Source organism: Monodon monoceros, unplaced genomic scaffold (genome assembly GCF_005190385.1).
Source record: "Monodon monoceros isolate NGI ecotype Baffin Bay Population unplaced genomic scaffold, NGI_Narwhal_1 Super_Scaffold_20, whole genome shotgun sequence".
NCBI classification, from domain to species: Eukaryota; Metazoa; Chordata; class Mammalia; order Artiodactyla; family Monodontidae; genus Monodon; species Monodon monoceros.
The window spans coordinates 26,818,522-26,845,056 of NW_021703777.1; the positions used below are offsets into that span (position 1 = coordinate 26,818,522).

The window sequence follows — 26,535 nt, forward strand, 5'->3', positions numbered from 1 at the left end:
AAATAATTATGTTTCAGTAAATATGACCAGAGAAATAGATCCTTTGAATATCTTTGTGTGAGTGATCTACTTCTTTTTATGCATATTAACAGCAGGAATGGTCAGAAATGAGATGATAATCAAATTGAAATTGTATGTTTGTTTAAAAAAAATGACTTTTGCTTGGTGTAGTAAAAAGTATAGTCCAAATGTGTGTTTTCCAACACCACCAAGCAACTGACTCAACTCTGACACTACCTAGAGACAGCATCAGATCTGACAGGTTAAGGGCTCAGTCGGACAAGATTGCCCCACTTCTGACTAGCAGATGCAAACTATTATCTTTAGAATGGATAAACAACAAGGTCCTACTGCATAGCACAAGGAATTATATTCAATATCCTGTAATAAACCATAAAGGAAAAGAATGTGAAAAAGAATGTGTATGTGTGTATAACTGAATCACATTGCTGTACACCAGAAACTAACACCTTGTAAATCAACTGTAATTCAGTTAAAAAAAATAAAAGACTACTCCACTTCCGACATCAGTCCCAAGCCCAGGTTGTTGCCTGTGCTTCTGACTGGCTACAAAGAAGAGGTTCCTATGACCCCTTCCTTGCTAGAGCGGCTCACAGAACTCAGAAACATTTAGTTAAGTTTAGCAGTTTATTATAACGGGTAATATAGAGGATATGGTTGAACAGCCAGATGGAGAGGTGCACAGGGTGGGGTCTGGAAGGGTCCCAAGTGCAGAAACTTCTGTCCTCATTCAACTGCAGTACGTCACTCTCTAGGCAAGTGGATGTGTTTCCTGTTAACCTGAAATAAATAGTCGGCTAGGTATTTCTCCAGCAAAGATGAGTTTATTCGGGATCAGCAGAGAATTGCAGTTTAGGGTCTGCAACCATGGGAAACCAAGGGCAAGTTTCTGCCCGGCAAGGGAAGGAGAACACTTTTGTTGAGAGGGAAAGAGAGTTGAGAGGGCTATAGTAAAGAGTCCCTGGCTTTTCTTGGGCTGGGTCCTAGCCAGGAAAGAAGAGTGGTCTTTCTTCTTGTTGGGCTCTGCGATGGTCTGAAGCCATGTGAGCTCCCCCTTCTGGTGAGTTTTCCGTTTATTAATTTTTTACATTACCAACCTGGAAGCTCATGAGCTCTTGTTCAAGAGTTGTTATAGGACTTAATTTATAGCGTTCCCCTCTTCCCAGAAATGGGTGGGTAGAGCCGAAAGTTCTACCCCTCTAATTAGTGCTATCTTGGGCCCCTACCCTAAGTCACCTCATTAGCATAAACTCAAGGGCTCTCAAAAGGGGCTCCTTACAAAATGACTAGAGACACTTCTCTCGCTTAGGAAATTCCAAGGGTTTTAGGAGATTTGTGCCAGGAACCTGAGACAAAGACCACATACACTTTTTCTTACATCACATATATAGTGATTGCCTTTTAGACTGAGTCAGGCTAAAGGACGGTGCTGCTAGGTATAATTTGGATGTCTGTGGCATTGTTGTAAATTATGGGTTAACGGCAGTCCCAGGGTTTCTTGTGATCGATCACGCGGCACCTGGCACAGTGGTTCTGAACACCCAGAGCATTAGGAAGCTGTGGATAGAAGCTGACCTGCCATGCCGGGGTAATTGCAGTAGCACAGCCAGGCGAGAGAATCCACTAAAATTAAATTTAAAAACCACCTTGGTAAATCTGACCCTGGTGTCATTTTCTTGAAGGACATTTCCCACTAACAATAACATGAAAAATCCACCCTTAACCTCCCCTATCTCCGTTTTATTAAATACTCAACACACTCACATTGTTTTTCCTGGGAGTGGTGTCTGTTAACTGCTAGTGGCTGAACTCTCCATCTCTGGATATTAGAGGCATAAAAAAAATCATGATTTTTATGAGTGTTAGGTAGAAATTCTCATTTTGGCTTAGTAACAAACACTTATTATAGTTAAACATTACTTTAATTAAAAAAGGATATGATGCCAAAAAAATTATCACCTGTTAGATAAATACTTTTTCTCCCCCAAATTAAAAACTTTTTGTGGTGGTAAAATATACACAACAAAGCATGATTTTAACCAAGTTCAGGCATGCAGTTCATTCAGTGTCATTAAATACAGTCACACTGTTGTCAATAACCACCACATTCCAGCTCCAGAGCCCTTTCAACTTGAGATACTGAAACTCTGTGCCCATTAAACACTAACTTCCCAGCCCCCTTGTGCTCCCAGCTCCCCAGCGACCACCATCCTACTTCCTGTCTCTGTGAATTTCACTGTTCCGGCTACCTTATCTAAGATAAATCATACAGCATCTGTCCTTTTGTGACTGGCTCATTTCACTTAGCATAATGTTCTCAGGGTTCATGCATGTTGTAGCAGTGCCAGAATGTCCTTGCATTCTGTGGCTGAATAATACTCCATTATCTTTGTAGACCACATTTTGTTTATGCGTTCACCTGTCGGTGGACACTTTGGTTGCTTCTACCCTTTAGCTGTTGTGAATAATGCTACTGTGAATGTGTGTGTACAAGAATCTCTTTGAGTCCCTGCTTGCAGTTCTTGTGAGTATATACCCAGAAATGGAATTGCAGGATCATATGGTCATTATATTTTTAAGGTTTTTTTTTTTTTTTTTAGAGAACTGCCATACTGTTTTCCATAGCAGCTGCATCATTTTACATTCCCACCAGCAGTGCACAAAGTTCCAGTTTCTCCACATCTTCACCAATACTTGTTATTTTTCTGGTTTTTTGTTTTTGTTTTTTATTTTGGTGGGGGGAGGTAGGGTTTTTTGGATTATTTTCTGATATTTTTTGTTTTTTGTTTTTGATAAGTGTGAGGTGGTATCTTGTGGTTTTGATTTCTATTTCCCTAATGACAAGTGATGTTCAGCATCTTTCTCTGTGCTTAGATATGGCCTCTTTGGAGAAATGTCCAGATAAATACTTCTGGACATAAAATTAGCTGAGTTAGGAACTACAAGATGCCTTGTAAGAACAGTTCTGAAGACCAGAGGTTTCACTACTGTTACTCTGTGGAGCCATCCCCTCTCTCAATTCCCTTCTAGTTAGACAAGAGAAGCTGGAACCTTTCTTTGGAATAGTCGGTCTCCTGACCATCTGGTGCCTGTTCCCTCCCAGGGGACAGGACATGGTGAGGACTTAGGAGAGTGACTGCCTGCAGATGGGCTTCCAGCCCAGGCCTCTCTGCAAAAGCCAAGTTCTTGAGATGGTGCTGCCACTTCCTCACCTGCTGCCCTCACTCCTGAGAGCTGTGGCGGCTGGAATTTGCTCAGCCCTCCTTCCCAGGCCACTTCATTCTTAGGCGATTTGTTAATGGAAATAATGTTTATGTAATTTGGGTTCTACATGTGCGGTTCCACCTTGGGTGTCAGTTGTGGTTGGGTATGTTTTTCATGAAGTGCCTTTTACTGTTTGATCTTCTGTCCTTCGGGGTCAGTCTCATCACAGAGAGCAGGGGTTTGCAAACTATTTCTGCAGAGAGTCAGTCAGTAAATATTTTAGACTTTTGAAGATCACGAGGTCCCTGTTGCAACCACTCAAGTCAGCTGTTGTACCCGCAAGTCTACATAGAAGATGCATAAAGGAGTAGTCCTGGCGCTGGTCCAGTACAGCTTCGTTTAGAATAACAGGCAGCAGGCTATATTTGGCCCATGGACTGTAGTTTTGCAGACCTCGGGCAAAGAGTTTCACTCCGAACCATCTCTAATTTGACTGGCCTCCATTATTTTAACATAGGCAGATATCCAAGTGGAACAGAACCGGCAACACTTTTACGAACTGTCTCTTGAATATGTGTGTAAGCTTCAGGAAATCCAAGAGAGGAAGAAGTTTGAGTTTGTGGAACCCGTAAGTATAAATAGCAAGTTGCTCTGCTAGTCGAATTTCGTGATATAAGAGGAATGTGTTTCTTTGAAGATCTAATTTATGGTTGCTAGAGGCTGTGGTGCATAAACACGAAGCAAGACATCGTAAATTGTACACAGTGCACCCAGAGCCATGAAGTCAAAGAATCACTTCTAAATAGTGGTTCTCGGCCTTATTTGCACAGCAATGTGTAATGAGTATTATTCCTTTTGCTATATGGTCTCAAGGACTCTGCAATCAGGTACAACTTCTGCCATCCTAGCTGTAACTCCACCCTTAAAAAAAAAAGTCCCCATGAAAGAAATTATATTGGAATGTGAGTGAGCGTGGGATATTTATGGGATAATCTTTATTCAAGTTTGTTCTAAAGCAAGTGCATCCATCCAAACCTTGGTACTTTCAGCAATTATTGGTAACCAACTATTTCTAATACAATTCACAATGCTTATGCAACCTAAGTTAAGAACCAGTGTGTGGAACATTTGAAACTATTTTGTAAGTTACTCTGACATTTCTTTCTTTTTTTTTTTTTTGCGTTACACGGGCCTCTCACTGTTGTGGCCTTTCCTGTTGGGGAGCACAGGCTCCGGACGTGCAGGCTCAGCGGCCATGGCTCACGGGCCCAGCCGCTCCGCGGCATGTGGGATCCTCCCGGACCGGGGCACGAACCCGCGTCCCCTGCATTGGCAGGCAGACTCTCAACCACTGCGCCACCAGGGAAGCCCTCTGACGTTTCTTTATACTTATTTTAGAAACACATGATTTTTTTTGTGCTTATATAGATGCACTCTGAGAGCTTCAGTTACTTATGTGTTAACATATCTATGAATATATGTATCTTTTGAATCAAAATATAAAGGGTATTTTATACTGTGGGTTTTAGCAAAAAAACCAGAGGTACACTGAGATTCATGATTGTCAAGATTCACTTTAATTTTAACAGAGACTATATTGCATGTGATTTTAAAAAAACAGCTTTATTGAGATATAATTCACATGCCATACAATTTACCCACTGTGTGTATGATGTTGAGCAACAAACCAAAAAAAAACAAGTAATGATTCATTAAAAATTAGCATTCGTGGAAGCTATGGTCCAGTGGAGTAATTGAATTACCCTAAATTAAACAATTAGAGAAAACCTCCTTAAAGCTTTCTTTTTATGTGAAATCATAATAATGGCCTACATTTTATATACTGAGCATTTACAGTGCCCAGTCATTGTTCAGGTTGTTGTTCTAAGTACTTTTCTGTGATCATGCATGTATTCCACACAGTACCCTACTGAGGAGATATTTTAATTATCCCACTTAGCAAATGTAGAAATTGAAGTAGAGAAACTTCAGTAATTTGCCCCAGTTGGGAATTGACCCTTGCTGGCCACTTGACGTCAGAGTCCCAAATTCCTTACCATTACGCGGTGTGACATTCTGAAGACAGTGAATCTCAGGATTTCCTTAACCCTCACCCCAAATCACTCTTACTCTAGATTTTCTCACACGTGGGGGAGAAGCAGTGCCCTCTGATCAAGGGGGGCAGGTGGAGAGTTTGTAGGAAACTCAGGGCTTAATTACTGCCCTGCCTCTGCCCCTCTCTGCTCCAGTCACTGAGCATCCTTGTCAACAAAACAGAGAGGTTACTCTGCACTGGATGCCCTTCGAGAAAGAGCTTTTAGCTCTTTGATCTGTATTTCACTTTCCTTATAGGTCCTATCAACCTATAGTGATAAGGTTTCAATTATAAAGGAATATAGGGATTCTCTTGACTCAAAAGGACAAATGGGTGATGTAGAATTCCATTTCTCCTATACAGCATACTGTAAAAGCTGTCTAATGGCTCTGATATTTAAGGAAAAAAAATCACAAATCCTTTTATTTTTTTTATAGGGACCAATTAATGAATAATATGCAGTTAGATTTAGTTGAATTCTAGTGACTTCCTTTTAATTATTGTACTTCAATAGAATCATAATTAGATGAGGCAAAATACGTGGCTTTTTAATTTATTTTTTTCACTGAGATTTTTTGGGTGCTAATGTCACCTTCTCTCCTCTGTTTTAGATGCTGTCATTTTTTCAGGGAATGTTTACTTTCTATCATCAAGGCCATGAACTTGCCAAAGACTTCAATCACTACAAAATGGAACTACAGATCAACATTCAGAATGTAAGAAAACGGAAGCTTTCTCCTAAAAAAGATGTTTGAGAGGTGTAGTTTTGATTTCTTTGGTGTATGAAAAGCCTTAAACCAAGACCAGGCTGATCTGTTGGTACCGAGAAACTGAGGCTACGTTGCCACCTTCTGGTCAGTTCTTGGTGTAACAAACTGTTTTCCAGGAAGGGAGGCTCCGAATTCCGCTGCAGGCGGCTCTGTTTTGTTTTGCTTTGTTTTTCAAGAATTCATTTCCTATAATTTATTTTTCTTCCCTTATTTTCAGAAAAGTCATGAAGTATGTTTTTACAATCAAAATTTCACATAATTTGCCTTATTTTTCCAGTTTTATTGAGATATAATTGACACACAACACTGTGCAAATTTAAGGGTTACAGCTTAATGACTTCACTTATTATATTGCAAGATGATTTCCGCATAAGTTTAGTTAATATCTATCACTTCGTGTAGTTAAAAAAATTTTTTTCCTTGTTATGATAACTTTGACTATCTACTCTCTTAGCAACTTTGAAACAAGTCATGTGGCAGTGTGACATAGTTATTCTGCACTTTGTGAGGCAGTTCTAAGGATAACCTCTGTTGTGTAAGTCTAAGTCTGCTCTGTATGAAACAGACAAAACAGTCCTCCACTTTAAATTTAAGGCATTTCAATTCTAATTTAACTTTCTTCTGTTACTTGTATGTCTTATTTGATATTTATTCCCAGATAGGCTAACAGTTCCAGTGGAATTTCTTTCCTGTGTTTTGTGCCTCCCTATTCACTAATGTATTGGTGTTCACAGTTGCTGTTGGCCCTTTATTGTTTTCCTAGGAAATGTATGGTTTCTGTTAGGTCTTGGATAAAGAGTTTTTTTGAGAACTGTTAAACAGTATAATGTATGTGATTTTGATCAGAAGGTGGTAGATGTTTTTCCTTTCAACGCTTTTGTTGATTTTGGAAGTGTCCTCATTGAAAAGCTATTCAAGTTATGTTTAATGTAATTTCAAACCTTGTTAAAAACACAGTGAGTGAGTTTTGGGACAGACTCTCAACCCATCCTGAAAGACATACAAGGAGAAGGATGGGGATTTCTGTGCTGTTTGCTACCTGACCTTCAACTTCTTATAATCTTAGAAATTGAGGACTAATGGTTTTTGTGTAGATTTTGTTTCAAGTTACTTTGGTATAGTTGTTCCCTGCATTTGGGAATGTAGGTAACGAAATCTCTTGTGTTTTGTAATTTATGCGTCAATTTGTATTTGAAGATTCTACATTCTGTTCAGTTAAATGACTAAAAGAGTACATTCCTCCCTACACCCTCCAAGATCAGTGATATAAGGTAATATAATTTAAAAATATGTCAAAGTGTATATATGTAGATTAGTCCTAACTTCAAAAGAGTCTCTGTAGGTAGTAGAACACTTAGTCTAATGATACTGTGATGTATCAGAATACTCCTGTAGACAGGAGAACACAGCGTTTGTAAAAAGAACATTACATAGTTAGTTTAGAAGATTAGGTTATAATCCTGATTTTTTTTTTCCCCCCCTCCACTAACTGTATAACTTGTGTCTGTACCTCATCTGTCAAGGGCAGGGCTGGCCTGGATGAGAACCTTCAGGCATAACTGATCCATAATTTGTGTAAAATGAGGAGACAGGGTCCCTTATTCAAAAATGAAGAATTTCAAGACAGCGATGGCAGAGCATTAGATCAAGTGCGCGACCTTCTGAGCGCAGGGCTGTGGGTGACGGCACGGGCTACCTGCCCGTGAAGCCAGCCGGGCCTCAGGGTCTGGGGACACATCAGCGTCTCCTGGGGGCTCCAGAGAAACTGTCCATGCACAACCTGCTTATGTGGAAGTTCATTTATCACACCCACCCTGGGGTCAGGGGCCTATAGTTACCTTAAATACACCAAAATAATTTCAGCGAGATTCAAGATTTAAATGGGAGTGAGCAATACTCAGGCATGAACTACGGTAAGCAACACTTGAAGACAGCCTATCATTTGAAATGGGTCAGCTGGTCAATGGAATCTAACTTAGTCTATTAAGAACCTAACACACATACTTGGTAACTTTCATTTCCCATAAAGAACTGGGCGAAGAACAAGCTACTGGAAAAAATCTTTTCCTGTGTCCTCTGGAACTTCAGGATTGTCATCAGGAAGTTGCCTGGGGTCCTCCACCTCTCTGCCTTTTGTTCTGGCTCTTTCTGAGGCTGCTCGTGCAGCTCTGCAAGTAGAGGCTCTGCCTTCCGCCTCACCTTCAGTGTTGAGGACACCTGATCCGGAAGTCGCCTGTGCTCTTTACTTTTGCTTCTAGCTCATTCTTTGCCCTTCAGAAATACCAGAACCTTTGAAACACATGCCACTCAATTCTACCTCACCTGCTATATCTCAGTATTGCTGTAATTTACTACTTTCTTGGCCATTTCTCTCATTCCCTTGAGGATGTCAGCTTTTAGCATATCGAAGGGAAAGTGTTGGCTGCATAAAACTACGTATTACAAAAATCCCAGCTGTGTGTTACTTTTTTTTTTAATTGAAGTATAGTTGATTTACAATGTTGTTAGTTTCAAGTGTACAGCAAAGTGATTCAGTTATACATACATATGTATATATCTATTCTTTTTCACATTCTTTTCCATTATAGGTTATTGTAAGATTTTGAGTAGAGTTCCCTGTGCTACACAGTAGGTCCTTGTAGTTTATCTATTTTATATATAGTAGTGTATATATGTTAATCCCAAACTCCTAATTTATCCCTTCCCGCCCCTCTCCCCTTTGGTAACCATAAGTCCACCTTCTACATCTGAGTCTATTTCTACTTTGTAAATAAGTTCATTTGTATTATTTTTTTAGATTCCGCGTATAGGTGATATCATGTGGTATTTGTCTTTCTCTGTTTGACTTCTGTGTGTTACTTTTTATGCTGTGCGTATTTATGTATTGAAAGAAATATACCGAAATGTTGAAACCAAATCTTAGAGTGAACTATCTGTGCACTATAATGGTAGAGATAATTTTGGTCAACTTTTAGGTATTTTACTATAGAAAAAATGACAAAAACCATTTTATAATCAGAAAAAAGGTAAAAGTTATTTAAAAGTGAAAATAACCTATTTTCACCCAACTGGTTTCACCTTTTCTGTTGTAAAAATGGTTAGACCTTTTTTTTGAGAGAGATTCAGTCTTTTTCCATTTTCCATAATCTAGAGTAATTAATGGACAGCAAAAAAGAGCAGGTTGGTTTTTAAAAAATAGACTTTGCAGAAGAATGTAAATTACATCAAAATTAAAGGATATTAAAAAAAACTAATTTAAAATTTTTGTGATCTCTATCCCCAAAGGAGACTAGAGTAGAGTTCTTCGCAGGAAGAAGTAGAATCCTAAGAAATTTTAGGGATTCCGAAGGAGTACCCAGAAGATACTAAGAATGGTGAAGGATAATTTAAGGATATGCACAGATATTTTTGTTACAGTTTTGTGAGCAAAGTAGAACACTACAGTGATAAACTATGTTACCAGGAAAAAAAAAAAGATTGGAAGTGACTGTGTAAAAATATGAACATGATTGTTTCTGAGAGATGAGTTTCTGGTCACTTTTTTTTTTTTTTTTTTTTTGCGGTACGCGGGCCTCTCACTGTTGTGGCCTCTCCCGTTGCGGAGCACAGGCTCCGGACGCGCAGGCTCAGCGGCCATGGCTCACGGGCCCAGCGGCTCCGCGGCATGTGGGATCCTCCCGGACCGGGGCACGAACCCATGTCCCCTGTATCGGCAGCCGGACTCTCAACCACTGCGCCACCAGGGAAGCCCTCTGGTCACTTTTTAATCTTGTTTATACCTCCTCTTTTTGCCTCCAGGCAGGGCTGTTTGTGCTGTCCCCTCTCTCTGTTTTATAATGTTGTGAATTAGCTTTTATAACCCCCCAAAACAATTTTTTTTGAATGTACTTTCTCTTTCATTCAGATAAAATTTTAGTTTGATATTGAAGATTCTCTTTTTTCCTTTGTTAGGGAATAATTGTCACTTTTCAGTGACTTAATTGCAGTTAAAATAATAATGCCACTTACATTTATTTTGTTGCCATGTGCCAGGTGTTGCCTACGTGCTTTTCTTTGGATTGTACACATTTAGTCTTCAAAGGTGTCCTATGATGTAGATTTTTTTATTCCTTCTTCACAGATAAGGACAGTGAGGAAAAAGAACTTGCTGGCGTCATACTGCTTTAAGGCCAGGGCAGCACTGGAACTTGGGCAGGCTCATTCCAGGGCCCAAGGCAGTTGCTTTCAGATTTAGTGTTGGTGTAGAAATGGGTTCAACTCATGGTGTATCTGGGGTCAGTAAATATAGGAGCTGAGGAACATCCTGACATGGCCATTTGGGCTCCCTGGACCTTAACAATTTCTGGGTAACATGGGAGTCCTTTTAATGGTAAGATCTCAGATTTAGGTACCGATGGTAAACCTCAGCTCGCGTCTACCTCTCAACAGTTCTAACCTGCGTTCCCCTCACTCCCATGGAAGGTGTCCTTCGGGTGTTTAGACTTGATCACCTGTTGACCTGGCATCCACTGCACTCCATTCCTTACTCTGTCACCTCCCCATTCATAGGGCACTTGAGGAGATGTTTGAGGATTGCAGTGAGGGGTGTGTGTTAGCACCCTACCCCTTCTTTTCTGTTTTATTATTTTGGGAGGTTACTAAAGCAGGCTGCAGGGGGCCCACCCCTGATGTTTTACAGCTGCTTCGTGAAACCCTCTTTATATATATATATATTTTTTTTTTTTTTTAATTAATTAATTAATTAATTTACTTTTGGGTGTGTTGGGTCTTCGTTTCTGTGCGAGGGCTTTCTCTAGTTGCAGCGAGCGGGGGCCACTCTTCATCGCTGTGCACGGGCCTCTCACTGTCGCGGCCTCTCTTGTTGCGGAGCACGGGCTCCAGACGTGCAGGCTCAGTAGTTGTGGCCCACGGGCCTAGTTGCTCTGCGGCATGTGGGATCCTCCCAAACCAGGGCTCGAACCCGTGTCCCCTGCATTGGCAGGCAGATTCTCAACCACTGCGCCACCAGGGAAGCCCCTGTTTGTATTTTTAATTATTCTTTTGCTCCCTGAATGAGGTCATGGGGCCAGGATGGGAAAACTTAAATGAAAAATGGCAATCTGTACTTGGAATTAGCCTTTGCCATCTGCCTGTCAAGCTTTATTTCTGGGTAAAACTTAGTGTGAACAGTGCCTCATCTTCCCCCCTCTTTCTTTCCTCCTTAAATATGGGTGTGAACCTGTGCTAAGCCTGACCTGCCAGTTTTGTAAAGTACTCAGATGTGTCCGAATTCCAGCTTAGTCTCCACATTGAATTCTCCTCCCCCCAGTAGGTGATGTGATGAAATATTTAATTTATAAGACTTAAGACTCATTGGTTTGGAAATTTGTTTATTTATCAAAGCATGCAAGGAAAGGAAATACAGCAATGTTGTTTTATCAGCATTGGAGAACGCTAGGCTATCTTGTAGGTTATTGTGAGGATTAAAGCACCGTAAACTGCTCTCAGTCATGTCATTCACAGTGTAAACACTCTCATGTGACCTATGGTAACACTTAAGGTCTATCATTATTATTATTTGATGATATCTTCCTATTCAGCCAGAAATTAGAATTGGAAATTGCTAGGTTCCAGCCACTGTATTATTTGTGCTCAAATTTTGAGAAATGTAATTTTCACCCTCATTTGTAATTTGCCTAAAATGAAACATTAAAAAATTTAGCTGAACCTTCCTTTCCCTTCCCAGTGCAGAGTCACATCTGAGGAAGGAGGGCAGTGGGGGCAGGGTGTACCACGTGGAGGGGTCTGTGGCAGTGAAAGTGGGGGTGGGAAGGTGCAGAGGCAGCACGTACAGAGGAGGTGGCTGGCATATTTGGGAGCTTGGTTACGTTGAGCAGAGACGTTAATTGAGCAAATAAGTAAATCTGTTGAGAATAATGGGAGCCAGGTTTTTTACTGTCTGAAAAGAAACGTGGGTGGGCTAGAAAGAAACCTGGAGTACTGGATTGGAATTAAGTGTAATGGTATGAACTCACGGGTTTTAAGATAGATAGGTACAGAAGTTGTGATGTGTATATGTACATATAAATGTGTATATATATAAATGTATTCACACACATGTATATATACATACATGCATTTTCTCAGTCTGTCTTCCAGGAAGACCTAGAAGCAATAGCACCCCCTTAGCTGTGAGCACACTGTCCCTAGATCTTGGTTTCTAAATACTACCAGAGTGAAATAAGTCAGAAAGAGAAAAACAACTGTCGTATATTAACACATATATGTGGAATCTAGAAAAATGGTACAGATGAACCTATTTGCAGGGTAGGAATAGAAACACAGACATAGAGAACAGGTGGGATGAATTGGGAGATTGGGATTGACATAAATACACTACCAGGTATAAAATAGATATCCAGTGGGCACCTGCTGTATAGTACAGGGAGCTCAGCTCGGTGCCCTATGATGACCTAGATGGGTGGGATGGGGTGGGGGAGGGAGGTCCAAGAGGGAGGGGATATGGGGATATATGTATATGTACAGCTGATGCACTTCGTTGTACAGCAGAAACTAACACACCATTGTAAAGCAATTATACTCCAGTGAAAAAAAAATACTACCCTCCCCTGTAAGGAACGATGACTCCTTTGGAGAAATGGCTGATTCTAGGACTGGGACAGAGAAAGTATAAGGTAAACCTGGGATACCTTTTTGGACCAGAGGGTAAGGGGTTACTCAGAGAATTAAGGGGGTATGTCAAGAGAAACAGGAGCCAGCTAGAAGGGGCCTCTGCTGGTCAAATCTAGGACAATTTGAGCATTAACTTAAATAATGAGAATTTGGGATACAACTCATTAAGTTAAGTGTGTGTGTGTGTGTGTGTGTGTGTGTGCGTGCGCGCGCATGCGTGCACTAGCATCTGTACATACATGACGTGCACATACGTGTGTATATGTGTGTATGTATGCATAAATATTAGATACACAGAGATAGAAAGAAGTGAGGGTTGTGGCGAATCTCAGTAAACTGACAAAGCAGGTGAATAAAATTAGGGTATAATCAGTATTAAGATGGGGACAAGAAATCCCAGAGACGTGAGAAACAGGAAGGCAGGAGAGGGAACAAGCCGTTAATAAATGAGTCCCACCCTCTTTGCAGCCCTGTACATTCTTATAGTACATAAACAAATTAAAAAAAAAAAGCCCTCAGCTTGTGTTTGAGATAAGCCTCTGCAGTTAAGTTTCCCCTTTACAGTGTACATTTATCAGACTCTCCACCCCCTAAAAAATGTACTCTTCTATCATTTTTCTGCATTTAGAACTCTTGGTAACCCCTTTCATTGTAGGGAGGAGAGAGGAGGAATTTCAATAATAATTTTTCATCTTAGCTCTTCCACAGTTTCACATCAGCAGTTTTTCGGTATTAATACAATTATTTTTGAGTGTAGATGGAGGAAATGTCCAGAAACTTGGTGGTGCTGACTCGTCAGGTTTGCCTGGGTATTTTCGTCACTTCACCTTGCATGTCCATTTTCAGTCTAGCCATTTGACAGAGATATTGACATCCCAAGTCTCCTGGGCTTCAGAAATGTGATTTGTCTTTTTAGATATCAAAGACATTATTTGTAAGTGAGATTCCCCCTACTCCCTTCTTCGATGAAGAGACATCATTTTCAAGTGCAATTGCCATGACCTGGAAAAAATGACACTGATATTTATTAGTTTGCAAAGAAGAATTAAGTTTTTCAGATTCTGAATTCTTAGACATGTTGCTGAGATAATAGTAATGAGTCAGATTAATTGTTGCAAAGGAAAGACTTCCCAGATAGATATTTTATGGCCTATTTTTTTTAAATGTAAGATTTAGTAATATTGTGAGACCTGCAGGCAGGAATTCTTATGTTGAATAATAGAATTTTTCTTGGTGTTAGAAAGCTTCAAAAGTAAATAACCTCTAGTAACCTTGGTTTCTATATCTGTTAACTACTTAACCACTGATTTTTTTCTTTGCACAGTGATCTCAACAAAGAGATACATGGGAAAGGATGGGTATATTTTGAGAAATTTGTACAAAAACACTACAAATTTAATTATAGTTATCCAGAGACTTAAAAACATCCATGAAAAATCTCCTGTGGGAACTTAAAACTTGTATGTGTTTTTTAAATCCTTTTCAGACACGGAATCGTTTTGAAGGAACAAGGTCAGAAGTGGAAGAGCTTATGAACAAGATTAGACAGAATCCCAAGGACCACAAACGAGCGAGTCAGTTCACAGCGGAAGGCTACCTGTATGTACAGGAAAAAAGTAAGAGGCTCTCCAACAGTGATGAATAACTAATTAAAAATTAGTTTAAAACTCTCACTGTAATTTGATACTTTTGGAGTAATTATTCCTACCGCTTTCTTGCTCTCTCCTATCCTGGAAGGCATACGTTGGATTTTTTTGGGGAAAACACATTCCTGCTCTAGGGAGGGGACGGTGAGATTAGGAACTCTGTGAGCACCCTGCTTTCCAGCCACACCCCCTGAATTCTGTGCCACACTTTGTTAAAACTTGCTTGCAAGGGAGCCGGGATTTGGTGACAGACTGAAAGCGAGGTGGGATGGTACCTTTTTCCTCATTTCCTCTCGTCCCCATCTTTATCTCACTCACACACACAGACACACACACACATTCATATACGTATGCACCCCTCTCCCCATAACTCTGTTCCTCCATGTTAAAGTCAAGAAGGACATATTTCTCTTCTTCTTTCACATTATTTCTTTGCACATTTATTTGAGATCGTTTTTTGTTCTTGTTGAAATTTTCAGGGCAATTGCATACGGCTACAAAAAAATACTCCTAGTTGACATGCTAACTTGTCTCACTGAATTTTCAGCATTGTTGCCGTCTTAGTTGTTATACAGTGTGTAGAGTATCCTTATTTTGAAGTTAAGGCACCCCAAGACGATTTCAGACTTCTGACAGTTTGGTCTTATTTTAACGAAGCTCTTAAAGTTTACCTCTTCAACTGTAGGGCTTGATTGCTAGTCAGTAGAGGGAGGAGTATGTGAAAATGTTTCTGTATTTCCTGTTTCTCTCCCTTCCCGCCGGGTGCTTTAGAGTTTTTGTTTGTTAAGTGGCTGATTTACAGGATTTTCAAGCTGAATAACTTCATAGCAGAGAGACACATGGAACAGCCATGTGATACGGGTGTTCATGTTATATGCAGTCGCAGAATAGGGGTTCTTTTTCCATTTGCCCTTATTTAATGTGGGCTTAGCCTTCACGGCTCATGATGAACAGTTACTGGCATGGCAGAACTCTAAATTTTTCCAATTTTTTAATCTTTCTTTTTTTTTTTTTCAAAAAAACTGAGAGGTAATTTATTTTTACATATTTTGGTTGAACAGTAAAAGCATGCCGTTTCTAAAGGTGCCATTAGGAACAATAGCACAACAGCTATTGAAGTGTGTATAGAGTGAATGTTTTATTTTTTAAAAATTGTATTGAAGTATAGTTGATTTACAGTGTTGTGTTAATTTCTGCTGTATAGAAAAGTGAGTCAGTTATACATATATATATATATATATATTATTTTTCATATTCTTTTCCATTGTGGTTTATCACAGGATATTGAATATAATTGCCTGTGCTGTACTGTAGGACCTTGTTGTTTATCCGTCCTATATTTACTAGTTTGCATCTGTTAATCCCAAGCTCCCAATCCTTCCCTCCACCTTTAATTTTCTTTTTATCCTCTTAATCTCAGTTTGTTTATTTAATCTGAAAGAACTAAAAATACAGGGTGGAGACATGAGAAGGATAGAAATTTTGTATTATATGTCCAAAGTGAAAAATCACAGGAAATTTTGATTTTTAGATTCATAACTGTTGCTTAACTTACTGGCTTTGAGAGAAACGGGGCTGAAATTGGACTGAAAAAAACAAAAAAAACCAATAGTGACAGAATTCTTCACTTGTTAGCAGTATGCCAGGCACTGTGCTAAACTCTTTATCCAACTTGTTTCATTTAATCCATTAAAAACCCCTATGAAGTGTACAGTGCTGTTATCACCCCATTTACCAATGAGAACATGGAAACACTGAGGAGTAAACAATGTTTCCTGGATCATACACCTCCTCAATGCTGGAATTGTCCTAGGCTGGAGTCTGTGTTGTACCCTCTCCTGCAGTATTGCCTGAAGCTTGGATGGTGTGAAAAACCATCACTAATCTCTATGCTCAGAGCTGGTTGAGTAGGGTTGGGTGGTGTCAGGAGGGGATGGCAGCTTAATCAGTGAAGGACCTTCCTTGATATTTGGGGCCAAAGACTCTGAGGTTTGGCTTTGCCATTTCTCAGGCATTTGGTCTAAGCCTAAGACTTTTTAGATTAAAAAGACAGTAGGACTTCCCTGGCGGTCCAGTGGTTAAGACTCTGTGCTTCCAATGCAAGGGACAACGGGTTCGATCTCTGGTCGGGGAACTAAGATCCCACATGCTGCAAAAAAGCTTAGCTTTACCATTGTTAGTAAGGGCAGCTACTTACAAGGTGCTTTAGTGGATTTAAAGCACTAGATGGATTTATAGACTAAATGCTTTTCTGCACTGTGACTCTACAGTTCTGTCATTTTTTAGAGGCCAGAATTGAATCCAAAACCATCACATATATTCAGTGGAATTCTTGAAACCCTCATGAGCTCTTCATACGTAGACACAAACAAGAAGCATAGTTTACAATTAAGAGATTTTCAGGTATGAGATAACAGTCTAGCAAATTATTTGAAAAGTATGTCTTTAAATTACTTCCGTGTTGCTGAAAACTCTTAGGACAGTCTCTACGAGCCTTCTTATTTCCCCTTGTTTTTCCCTTGTCTGAGACTAGCTGTGTTGCTGATTTGTTTCCTTGAGCTGTGTTAGTTGCTGCTTCTTGGGTTTTTCCTCTTCACGATTGTGTTTGGAACTCTGCATACCTGCTTCTTTACGAGGAAAAAATGTCCTCATAAAGGAAAAATAAAGTCCTATTTCTTTTCTTTTTCTTTCTTTTTTAATTTAATTTTTATTTTATTTCTTAAATTTTTATTGGAGTAGAGTTGACTTACAATGTTGTGGTAGTTTCAGGTTACTTTTTATTTTATATTGGAGCAGAGTTGATTAACAATGTTGTGTTAGTTTCAGATGTACAGCAAAGTGATTCAGTTATGCATATACATGTATCTATTCTTTCTCAAATTCTTTTCCCATTTAGGTTATTACAGAATATTGAATAGAGTTCCCTGTGCAATACAGTAGGTTCTTGTTGATTTAAAGTTATGTCTCTTGTTGAAGGGCCTCCTCCGTTTGGTTCCAGCTGGGTCAAACACTACTGCATGTATCGGAAAGCGGCCAAGAAGTTCAACATCATTCCGTTCGAGCACAGATCTGGGGGGAAACTAGTAAGTCTTTGCTCTTATTTATTTATTTTAAAAATATTTATTTATTATTTTTGGCTGCAACAGGTCTTAGTTGCAGCACACAGGATCTTCAGTTGTGGCATGTGGGTTTCTTAGTGTGGCATGCATGTGAGATCTAGTTCCCTGACCAGGGATCGAACCTGGGCCCCCTGTATTGGACCACCAAGGAAGTCCCAAGGCTTTGCTTTTATACTTCATATTCTCTGTAACGTGGTCTTTGAGGGTATCTTTTTTTTTTTTTTCGGTATGCGGGCCTCTCACTGTTGTGACCTCTCCCGCTGCGGAGCACAGGCTCTGGACGCACAGGCTCAGCAACCATGGCTCACGGGCCCAGCCGCTCCGCGGCATGTGGGATCTTCCCGGACTGGGGCACGAACCTGTGTCCCCTGCATTGGCAGGCGGACTCCCAACCACTGCGCCACCAGGGAAGCCCAAGGGTATCTTTTTAATGTTGTTTTTATTCACTCATGATAAATACTTTCATTTTGTTTTTAGAATGAAAATCTTTTTTTTTTTTTTTTTAATAAAATAGGCCAGAAAATAATTCCTGTGTTTTCTGAATTGTTGGCATGGGTTTTTATGGTCAGATTTTTTTTTTAAGGAGAAGAGTAGAATCATTTTGTGTCCCTGTTATTGGAAGATCCAGTTAACACCTACAACAGACTTTCATGACTCAGTGGTTTGTCTGCTCAGGATTTACCCGGGAGGCCTGATGGGCACACATAGATTCATACAAATGAAAAGATTATATAGAGTAGATGATCTGTAACGAAGTTTACTGTTTTTTACTTAAACTTTAATGTTCTCACTTAGACACTCCCCATTTAGCTTACTCCTCCCACAGAAGTACAAAGCAAAGGAACTCATGATAGCTGGAAAAGGGCGAGAAGCCCTTAGGAGCTGGCTGGGTAGGAAAGGTGATCTTTGTTTTAAAACGGAAACTGCAGCTCATGGCAACAATAGCAGTCAAAACAAAGCTCTTCCCACTAGTGTTGCACATATCTGGTAATGCATTTTAAGGTTAATTCATTGCTTGCTGGGTGGATGGGCATAATTTTTCTTATGTGAATACAGAATTAACCCAAGTTCACTTGTATTTACACATACTTTGCATCTTCCTGAAAAATATTTAAAGCCGCTTATAATACAAACGCATTTTTGTGATATTGAAATAGACATGGAAAATCAAGTCCATGGCAAAGAGGAGGAAGTGAGGTTGTCACCCTTGGAGGGTGATGGGTTAAGACTGAGCGTGAGAGTTTTTGTCGTCGTTGTTTTGTGGTGGTAGTGTTGTTTTAAAGATCGCGGTAATTTATGTTTGTCAAATGTAATGTGTCAGACGCATAGAAAGCAAAATTTGTTGTTAAGTGAAGCATCAAATATAATAAAAGAGCAAATTCCATGAATGAACAGCAGCAGTGCACAATTCATTCACCAAATGCCCGCGATTATTTCACATTTCAGAGGGCCACTGATATAATCAAAAGTTGTAGTAAAAGGATAAATATGGGTTAACTTCAGCATCTCTATACATTTCAGTTATAAACTGAGCATGAGGTTGGAGTGTGAGTTTCCTGTCAAGTCCCAGGACATGTCTGCTTAGTGGTGTCTTTCTGTTTTAGCTACCAAATAATAAAAAATCTATTTAAAAACATGACTGATATTTTGAATAATTTTATATTCAAATGCTTGTTTAATATTAGAGCTCCCCATGTTCCAGAAAATATTAAAATAGGTCTAGAAGTGTTTACTCAGACTCCTTACAGTTTCTCACTGGGAACCTGCTTCTGCGTTGCTTCTGTTTCCTGTATTCTACCTCTTTTTAATGCTCTTAAAGAGCATGATGAGGATGGTTTAGGGAGGTAAGTGGTACCATATTTAAACAAAAACTCAGGAAAGATAGATTCAGGGTGATTCACTTTAAGAAACAGCAAAACCATATAGTTGGAGTGGTTCCAGCTTTAGATGCTCACAATGGCTGATCCAGGGTCCTTAGTGTACTTCTAGGTAGATTCCTGTGGAACTGAAGTTTTTATAGGTCAGACATGGTTACATGTGGACTGTTTTATATGGTATAACGTAATGTGACATACAAACACATTATCCTTCTTTTAACGAGGGGACAATAAGAGAATAACAAATATAGGCATGTGGAAACTGTATTGTTAACCCACCTCTTAAAATTAGCACTCATAAGGTCCGGTTTAATTTTATTGTAATCAAAGCACGGTCTTGAAAACCTTAAGAAAAGGACAGTGACGAAAAAGAATTTGAAAAAGAATAGATACGTGTATATGGATAACTGAATCACTTTGCTGTACATCTGAAACTAACACAAGGTTGTTAATATACTTCAATATAAAATAAAAAGTTAAAAAAATGGCTACGACTCTAAATAAACTGGTTTGAAAGAGAATAAGATAGAGGAACCTAAAATCTGAACCTTGCCTCCTCCCCCCATCAAATACAGGGTGCTTAATTCTGTATATGTTTATACTGTAGTTTTTGAGAATGTTTAAAATGATTCTTTGCAGGGGGATGGAGAGGTGTTCTTTCTGAAAGAATGTATCAGAAGACATACTGACTCCATCGACAGAAGGTTTTGTTTTGATGTAGAAGCTGCTGACCGGTAAGTTATTGGCATTATTGGGCTTTATGAAAAGAGTCATTTAAAAAAGTGATTTTAAAAAAATAGAAGTTAATTGCAACTGAGATGCCTGTGGCCTGGGAGAGTGGTATCTTGTTATCTTTCCAGGCTGTGTATTCACTGTGGGCTGTTTCGTCTTGGTCACCATGTTTAGCCGTGCAGTGATAGCTTAGCCTTGGCTGAAGTTTGGCATCATTTTAACTAGTGTTGTCACTTAAAAAATGACCTTGGAGCATTTCATTGTTGATCTAAGCCTTCCATGTATATACTCTGTATGTGGTGGAGGGTCATAGGCAAACTCTGTTTATTCAAAGACTAGCTCTCATTTTTTCTTGTGGTATGACTTTTAGTTATTTAGTTAGAAAAGAATCTTTGCTGGAGAGAAGGAAGTAAAAAAAAGAAAAAGAAAAACGAAGCTTGTTTGTCAGTATTACTACTTGTCTGGCATTATTTCTGTGTCCTGAAGCACTAAGGAAAATCACGGTACTCGTAGAATACTTCCTTTTTTAATGGCTGACACTGTGGAGGTTCCTTGCCAGCCCTGGTTTTGGTAACAATGGTCTTTAGATAACACTGTTTCATACTTGTATAATAAAAGTTGGCAATATGAGATTTTTTAAACACAAGTTCATTTTAGGTCAGGACCCAGGAATACAAAAATAATTAATTCTTCTCTTCCCTCAGATGATATAACTGAGTCTATGGTGTTAGTGCAGAGGGGGAAGATCTGTGCTTTACTTTCCAAAAAATGAATTGAAGACCAGGTACATAAAAATGTGCTCTTATGCACCATGATAAATATGGCCCTACAAAGAAAAGGACAGAAGGTTTAATATGCATTTTGCCAAGACTGGAAAAAAAATGAAAGGGAACGTCATTGTGAAAGAGGTTAAATTTCAAGCCAGTTAGGACTGGTTCAAAAACTTTAAGAAGAGATTCGGGCTGTGTAATACAACTTGAGCATAAATATGTGTGCATACACCCATTGTAAGCATTTACTGAGTTTTCTCTAAGTGCCAGTGTTCTGAATTCTTCTGTGCTTTATCTCAATTCATCCTCAGCCCAGCTCTATCAGGTAGACATTATCCTCCTCATTTTATGGTGAGAGACTGGGGCCTAGAGAGCTTAAGTGATTCTCCTAAGGTCACGTAGCTAGTAAGTGGAAGAGCTGAGATTTGAACTCTTGCATCTGCCTCTAGACCCCAAGCTCTTAACCACTGTGCTGCAGGCATCAGAGTATAACCATGTAAGTGTGTTGTTTCCTAAATAATTGAAGAGGCGAGTCAGCAATGCTGTCTACTAGAAAATGTGTTCAGTGAGGTTCATCTGCTTTGTCTCGAAAGGATGATTCTAGTACTTCCATATAGTAACACAATTCGTATTATTTTTGTCCAGCCCTATATTTTCTCTGAGACCTTGATCATGCCAAGTGCTCTTCTGCAATCGGGATCTTTATTACGATTATAACTACTTTCCATCCCTCGTAAAGGTTGATGAGGGGTTACTATGGAGTTATTTCCCTCATGATATCATCTTGTAAGGAGACTCTCAGAACTGGGGGAGACCTTAGAGATGATCTAGTCTAGTGGTTTTCAAACTACTTTATAGGGATGCCTTCTTTTCAAATAAAACCTTTACATTTATGCATATGTGAAATAGAAAAAAACAAAAGAGAGTTCCCTTACTAAAGTGGGGTAGCGGGCCTGGATCCTTACCCTCTCAGCTTCATTCTTGCAGAAATCTCTAATTTATTTCCATTGACGCTCAGAGCTGCTCTCTGGGAACTGGGTGTAGAGGGACCACTAATCTAGTCTAAGTGATTCAAGAAAGGCGTACAGAGGATCTGACGTCTAAATTGATAACTGAAGGCTTACTTGGAGTCAGCTGGGATTGAGACACATTCCAGGCAGAGTGATGTATAATATATGTAAAGTCCTGGAGACAAGAGAGAGCGTGGTCCGCTTGAGGTCCCCCCACGGGGGACACCCAGCGTCACTGGAGCAGAGAGCCAGGGAGGATGGGAGAGGAGGCTTGAGAAGGGAGGCAAAGGCCTGGCCTTGAGGTTTTTGAGCTTAACCTATTAAATGGTTTTAAGCAGGGCACTGAGTGATAGAGTTATATTTTTCAAAACTCACTCTGGCAGAGTAGAGAAAGTTTAGAAACGGCAGGAGTGGTTGGAAGGGTTATTGATTGGTATTGTGGAGCCGGAATGGAGCCCAGCGCATGTGTTTGAGGGAGACTTTTAGAGACAGATTTAGAGAGAAGTTGGATGTTAGAGTATAGGGTGAAGGAGGGGAAGGAAAACACAGGAGGCTGAGGGTGGAGGAAGAAGATGAATTCAGTTGTGGTCCTGTTGAGTTAGGTTGCGGGGAGCTGTTCAGTAATACACCCAGCAGGAAATTGAGTACAGCACTTGGCAGCTTCAGTGGCATTGGACTTGGTGTTTACCGTCTACCTCCTGCAGCTCTCCCGTCCTTTGACTGTCTCCACAGTGAAACAGGCAGGTCCTCCCCCAATTTGGGCACCTGTCCATTTTCAGCCACTGCTCCTCAAGTGTTATTTCCCATTGTTGTCTTGTTTGTGTTTCGCCGTCCATTCACGTGGTTTCACCCTCAGAGTGTCTCTCTACAATCTGTATCTTTCTTACCTTTTTCCGTGTTTGGAACTACTCTTATTTATTTATTTATTTATTTATTTATATATATATTTTTTTGCGGTACGCGGCCCTCTCACTGTTGTGGCCTCTCCCGTTGCGGAGCACAGGCTCCGGACACGCAGGCTCAGTGGCCATGACTCACGGGCCCAGCCACTCCGCGGCATGTGGGATCCTCCCGGACCGGGGCACGAACCCGTGTCCCCTGCATCGGCAGGAGGACTCTCAACCACTGCACCACCAGGGAAGCCCTGGAACTACTTTTAGAATCTTCCTTACATGGTGTGTCTCCAGTTCTCTTCCTTTTATGCTTTTCTTAGTCATTTCAGTATCATTTCAGATGATTCATGTAGGACTTTGCATCTTTCTCCTTCAGCTCCTCTCCTCCAGTCACCTGTTCTTCACCTTCCCTCAGCCATTCCCTCTGTGCTCACTCCTTAGATCGTGTCATTACGAGGACAGGCACCCCCTCTGTCATCTCAGTTGCAAGGCTTTCTCCTTCTGACACCACCTTCTACTCTTCACTGCTTACTCTTTTCTAGTAAGTATCCTTAGCTTACAATCAACTGATCCTACTGTTCTCAGCCCCTCACACCCTCACTTCTTTCCTTGCCAAGTGTGAATTTCAGTCATTCCTTAAAGTCACTCTTTTCAGTACACTCAACTCCATTGCCCTTCCCTCCCTTTACTGTACTTGTCTGCACAGCTCCAACTTAAGTTAAGATTCACCTCTGCCTTCTCTCTTTCTAGAGAAATGTATTCTACCATGTTCACTGGGATCACTTCCGATTCCTGACCGCTGGCTTCAAATCCCATTAATCCCAACCACAAATCATGTTCCACTGTCTTAGTTCCTTCATTCTCCTAGTTGATGGATATTTCATAGTTTCCTCCTTCTCTAAGCCTCTGGCACTGCCTCCCGGTCCTGATGAAATAGAGGTAATTCGAAGAGCTCATCCACTGCCATGGATACCTGCTCCATCAGCGGTACCCACCCTGCTGTCCCCATCACCGTGGGAACTGTGTTCCTGACTGAGGCCAGCCTCTCTGTCTAGCTGTTTCCATTCTCTCTTCACCTCCCCTCTCTCCTGGTTTAGGATGTCACTCAAGCACTTCTTCCTTTCTTTCTTTTTGACACCAGCTTTGCCCTTTCTACTAGATGAATCCCATCAGTGTACAAAATGATTCTTAATTTCATCCATCTTTTAAAAAAAACACTACCACCACCATCACCAGTGAGAAAACCCCGCCTTGACCAGTCTTCTCTTTTGTCTGCTGCCCATTTCTCTTTTCCCACAAACAGTAGAAATTCTTCTTCTTTTTTATTTGTTTTTTCTCACAGCATTGGATCTCCGTTGCTGTGCGCGGGCTTTCTCTAGTTGCAGCGAGCGGGGGCTACTCTTCATTGTGGTGTGCAGGCTTCTCATTGCGGTGGCTTCTCTTGCTGTGGAGCACGGGCTCTAGGACGCGTGGGCTCAGTAGTTGTGGCTCATGGGCTCTAGAGCGCAGGCTCAGTAGTTGTGGTGCATGGGCTTAATGGCTCCGCGGCATGTGGGATCTTCCTGGACCAGCGATCGAACCCGTGTCCCCTGCATTGGCAGGTAGATTCTTAACCACTGTGCCACCAGGGAAGTCCCAGAAATTCTTCAAAAAGCTCTTATATTCAGGTCTCCCATTTCCTTCCTCTTGTGCTCCTTTGCGTCCTCTTCAATCAGGCCCTTGCCTCCACCTCTCCACTGGGTTTTTCTGTTGTTGCTGTTAAGGCCATCATGTTCTTGTTGTGCTACAGCCAGTGGGCAGTTCTCAGTCCTCTTGTTCTTTCCTGGCAGTAGCATCGGATGTGGCCAGTCACCCTCTCCTCTGTGATACACTTGCTTCACGTGGCTCAATAATGTCACACCTGCCTGCTTTTTCTCCCACCCCAATGGCTTTTCATCTTTTTTGGACTCCTTTGCCAGTTCCTCGTTTCCCAGACCTCTTGATGTGGGAACTCTCTGGAGCTCAGTCTTCAGATCCCCTCTCTGCAGCCCTAACGATCTCGTCCAGCCTCAGGACTTTCCATGCTATCCATGCGTTGGTAACTCCCCGGATTTAGTATCTGTACCTGAATCTCTTCCCTGAACTCCAGGTTTTTATATCCAGCTGCCGACTCAGTTGCTTCTGGGATGTGTGATAGGCATTTCGAATAGTGCAGAGGTTGGAGAGACTGAATGGTTTTTGTAAAATTTCTAAGAATTCTTGGGGGAAAGAAGATATACTCTCTTTATGGACCCAACATTTTATATGGGTATATTAATTCAATCTTATCATATAAATACTACCATGTAAATCTTTTAAAAAAAGTAATACATGCTCATTGTAAGTCTTGTTCTAAAGCTCTTTGGTTAACTTGGAAAATACCTTTATGTGTGTATCTCCTTGAGCCTTTGGGCTCATGTGACTGTAATTAAGTTGAATTACAGACTTCTGTTGTCTTTGCTTTATTTCCTGATTTCTGAACAGGGGAACATCTATTCAGGTTTGATGTTACCATCAGCCCCCCAGGTTTGATGTTTCTGGGGGCTCTTAGTTCCCTGCCACCCCCCACTGTCAGTGTGTTGCTGTTGGTCTCCCACTTTTGGAGCAAATTCTGGAGAGAAGGGGAGTATACTCTCTCAGAGGTCTCCACCCTGTTTCTGGGGTTTTGAAGGCATTTATTCAGTGAAAAGTTGAAATGAGATAGGCTCTTCTTTTGTCTATTTCCCTCATTCCTGGCCAAGCCGACTATTGGGGATTATAAGCAATTTGTTCCTTGTCTATTAGGTATGAATTCCGTGAGGGTAGGAGCCTCATGTTAGTTCCTACAATGCTTTATATGTGGTGGGCATTCACCAAATTTGTACTGGATTAAATGAAATTGAATTGTTGTCTAGCAGTGACAGGACTGGGATTAGATTCAATCAGGCGATGGTTAGTGAACTGTCCTTTTCTTCCACACACACTGCAGCACTGTGAGCTCCAGTATTTGTATTCTGCTGAAAGAAAATAAACTTAACGCATTTTGGAGCATGTGGGTATTGCAGATGGGTTTCTGATGGGGTTTGTACAGAATTCCTATTGCAGACCTTCATATATAGCAGTTTCACCATTGATTGCATATGTTCCATGTAAAGTTTTTTGTCTTCTTTCCTGGTATCAGTCTTTGCTATTTTTATTCCTCGTGTTGGAAAAGCAGTCAGGTAACGTTGTGACAATAGGCAATACTTCCATAAACTGCAGAATGGAGCCTGGCCTTGCGTTTGATCTGTGTACATGTAAATCAAAAGCTTTCACTTAATGGTTACATAAATTCAGATCAGGTTTGATTGCATGTAGCAGAAAAACTCAAAATAAGATGACTTAAACAGTGTAGAAGTTTAATTTCTTCTCTTTGTTAGGAAGTCTACAGGGGATCCGGTCCTCGTTGGTATGCTGCTTGGTGTCAGACACTGCCCACTCTTGTGCACGGTTTTTACCTTCCTGGTCACCTTAGGTCCAAGATGCCGGCTCGCATTTATTATGTAGCATTGTCTGTTGTGGTAGGAATGCTTTCCAGAGGAAGTGCACACTACTTTTCCTCGTATACCATTGGCCTGAGTGGAGTTGTATGGTTATACCTAGCTGCAAGGAAGCTGGGAAGTGCTGAGGCAAGGAAATGTCTGGAAACAGAAGAGAGCAATCCGTGTGCTGTTCTGATACTTGGGAAAT

The 26,535-nt window shown here is 40.6% G+C and overlaps 1 protein-coding gene across 4 annotated transcripts in view; it reads left to right on the plus strand.

Moving 5' to 3' along the window:
* ARHGAP10 (Rho GTPase activating protein 10) overlaps positions 1-26,535 on the plus strand; it is a 334,513-nt gene that overhangs the window by 120,844 nt on the left and 187,134 nt on the right. For 3 of the 4 annotated variants that reach the window (XM_029235052.1, XM_029235053.1, XM_029235055.1), the window contains exons 6-10: positions 3,743-3,853; positions 5,932-6,036; positions 14,249-14,378; positions 17,385-17,491; positions 20,044-20,138. In XM_029235052.1, coding sequence (XP_029090885.1) covers positions 3,743-3,853; positions 5,932-6,036; positions 14,249-14,378; positions 17,385-17,491; positions 20,044-20,138 — 548 coding nt within the window. The remainder of the gene's footprint in view (positions 1-3,742; positions 3,854-5,931; positions 6,037-14,248; positions 14,379-17,384; positions 17,492-20,043; positions 20,139-26,535) is intronic. The other variant, XM_029235054.1, reaches the window with a different exon arrangement.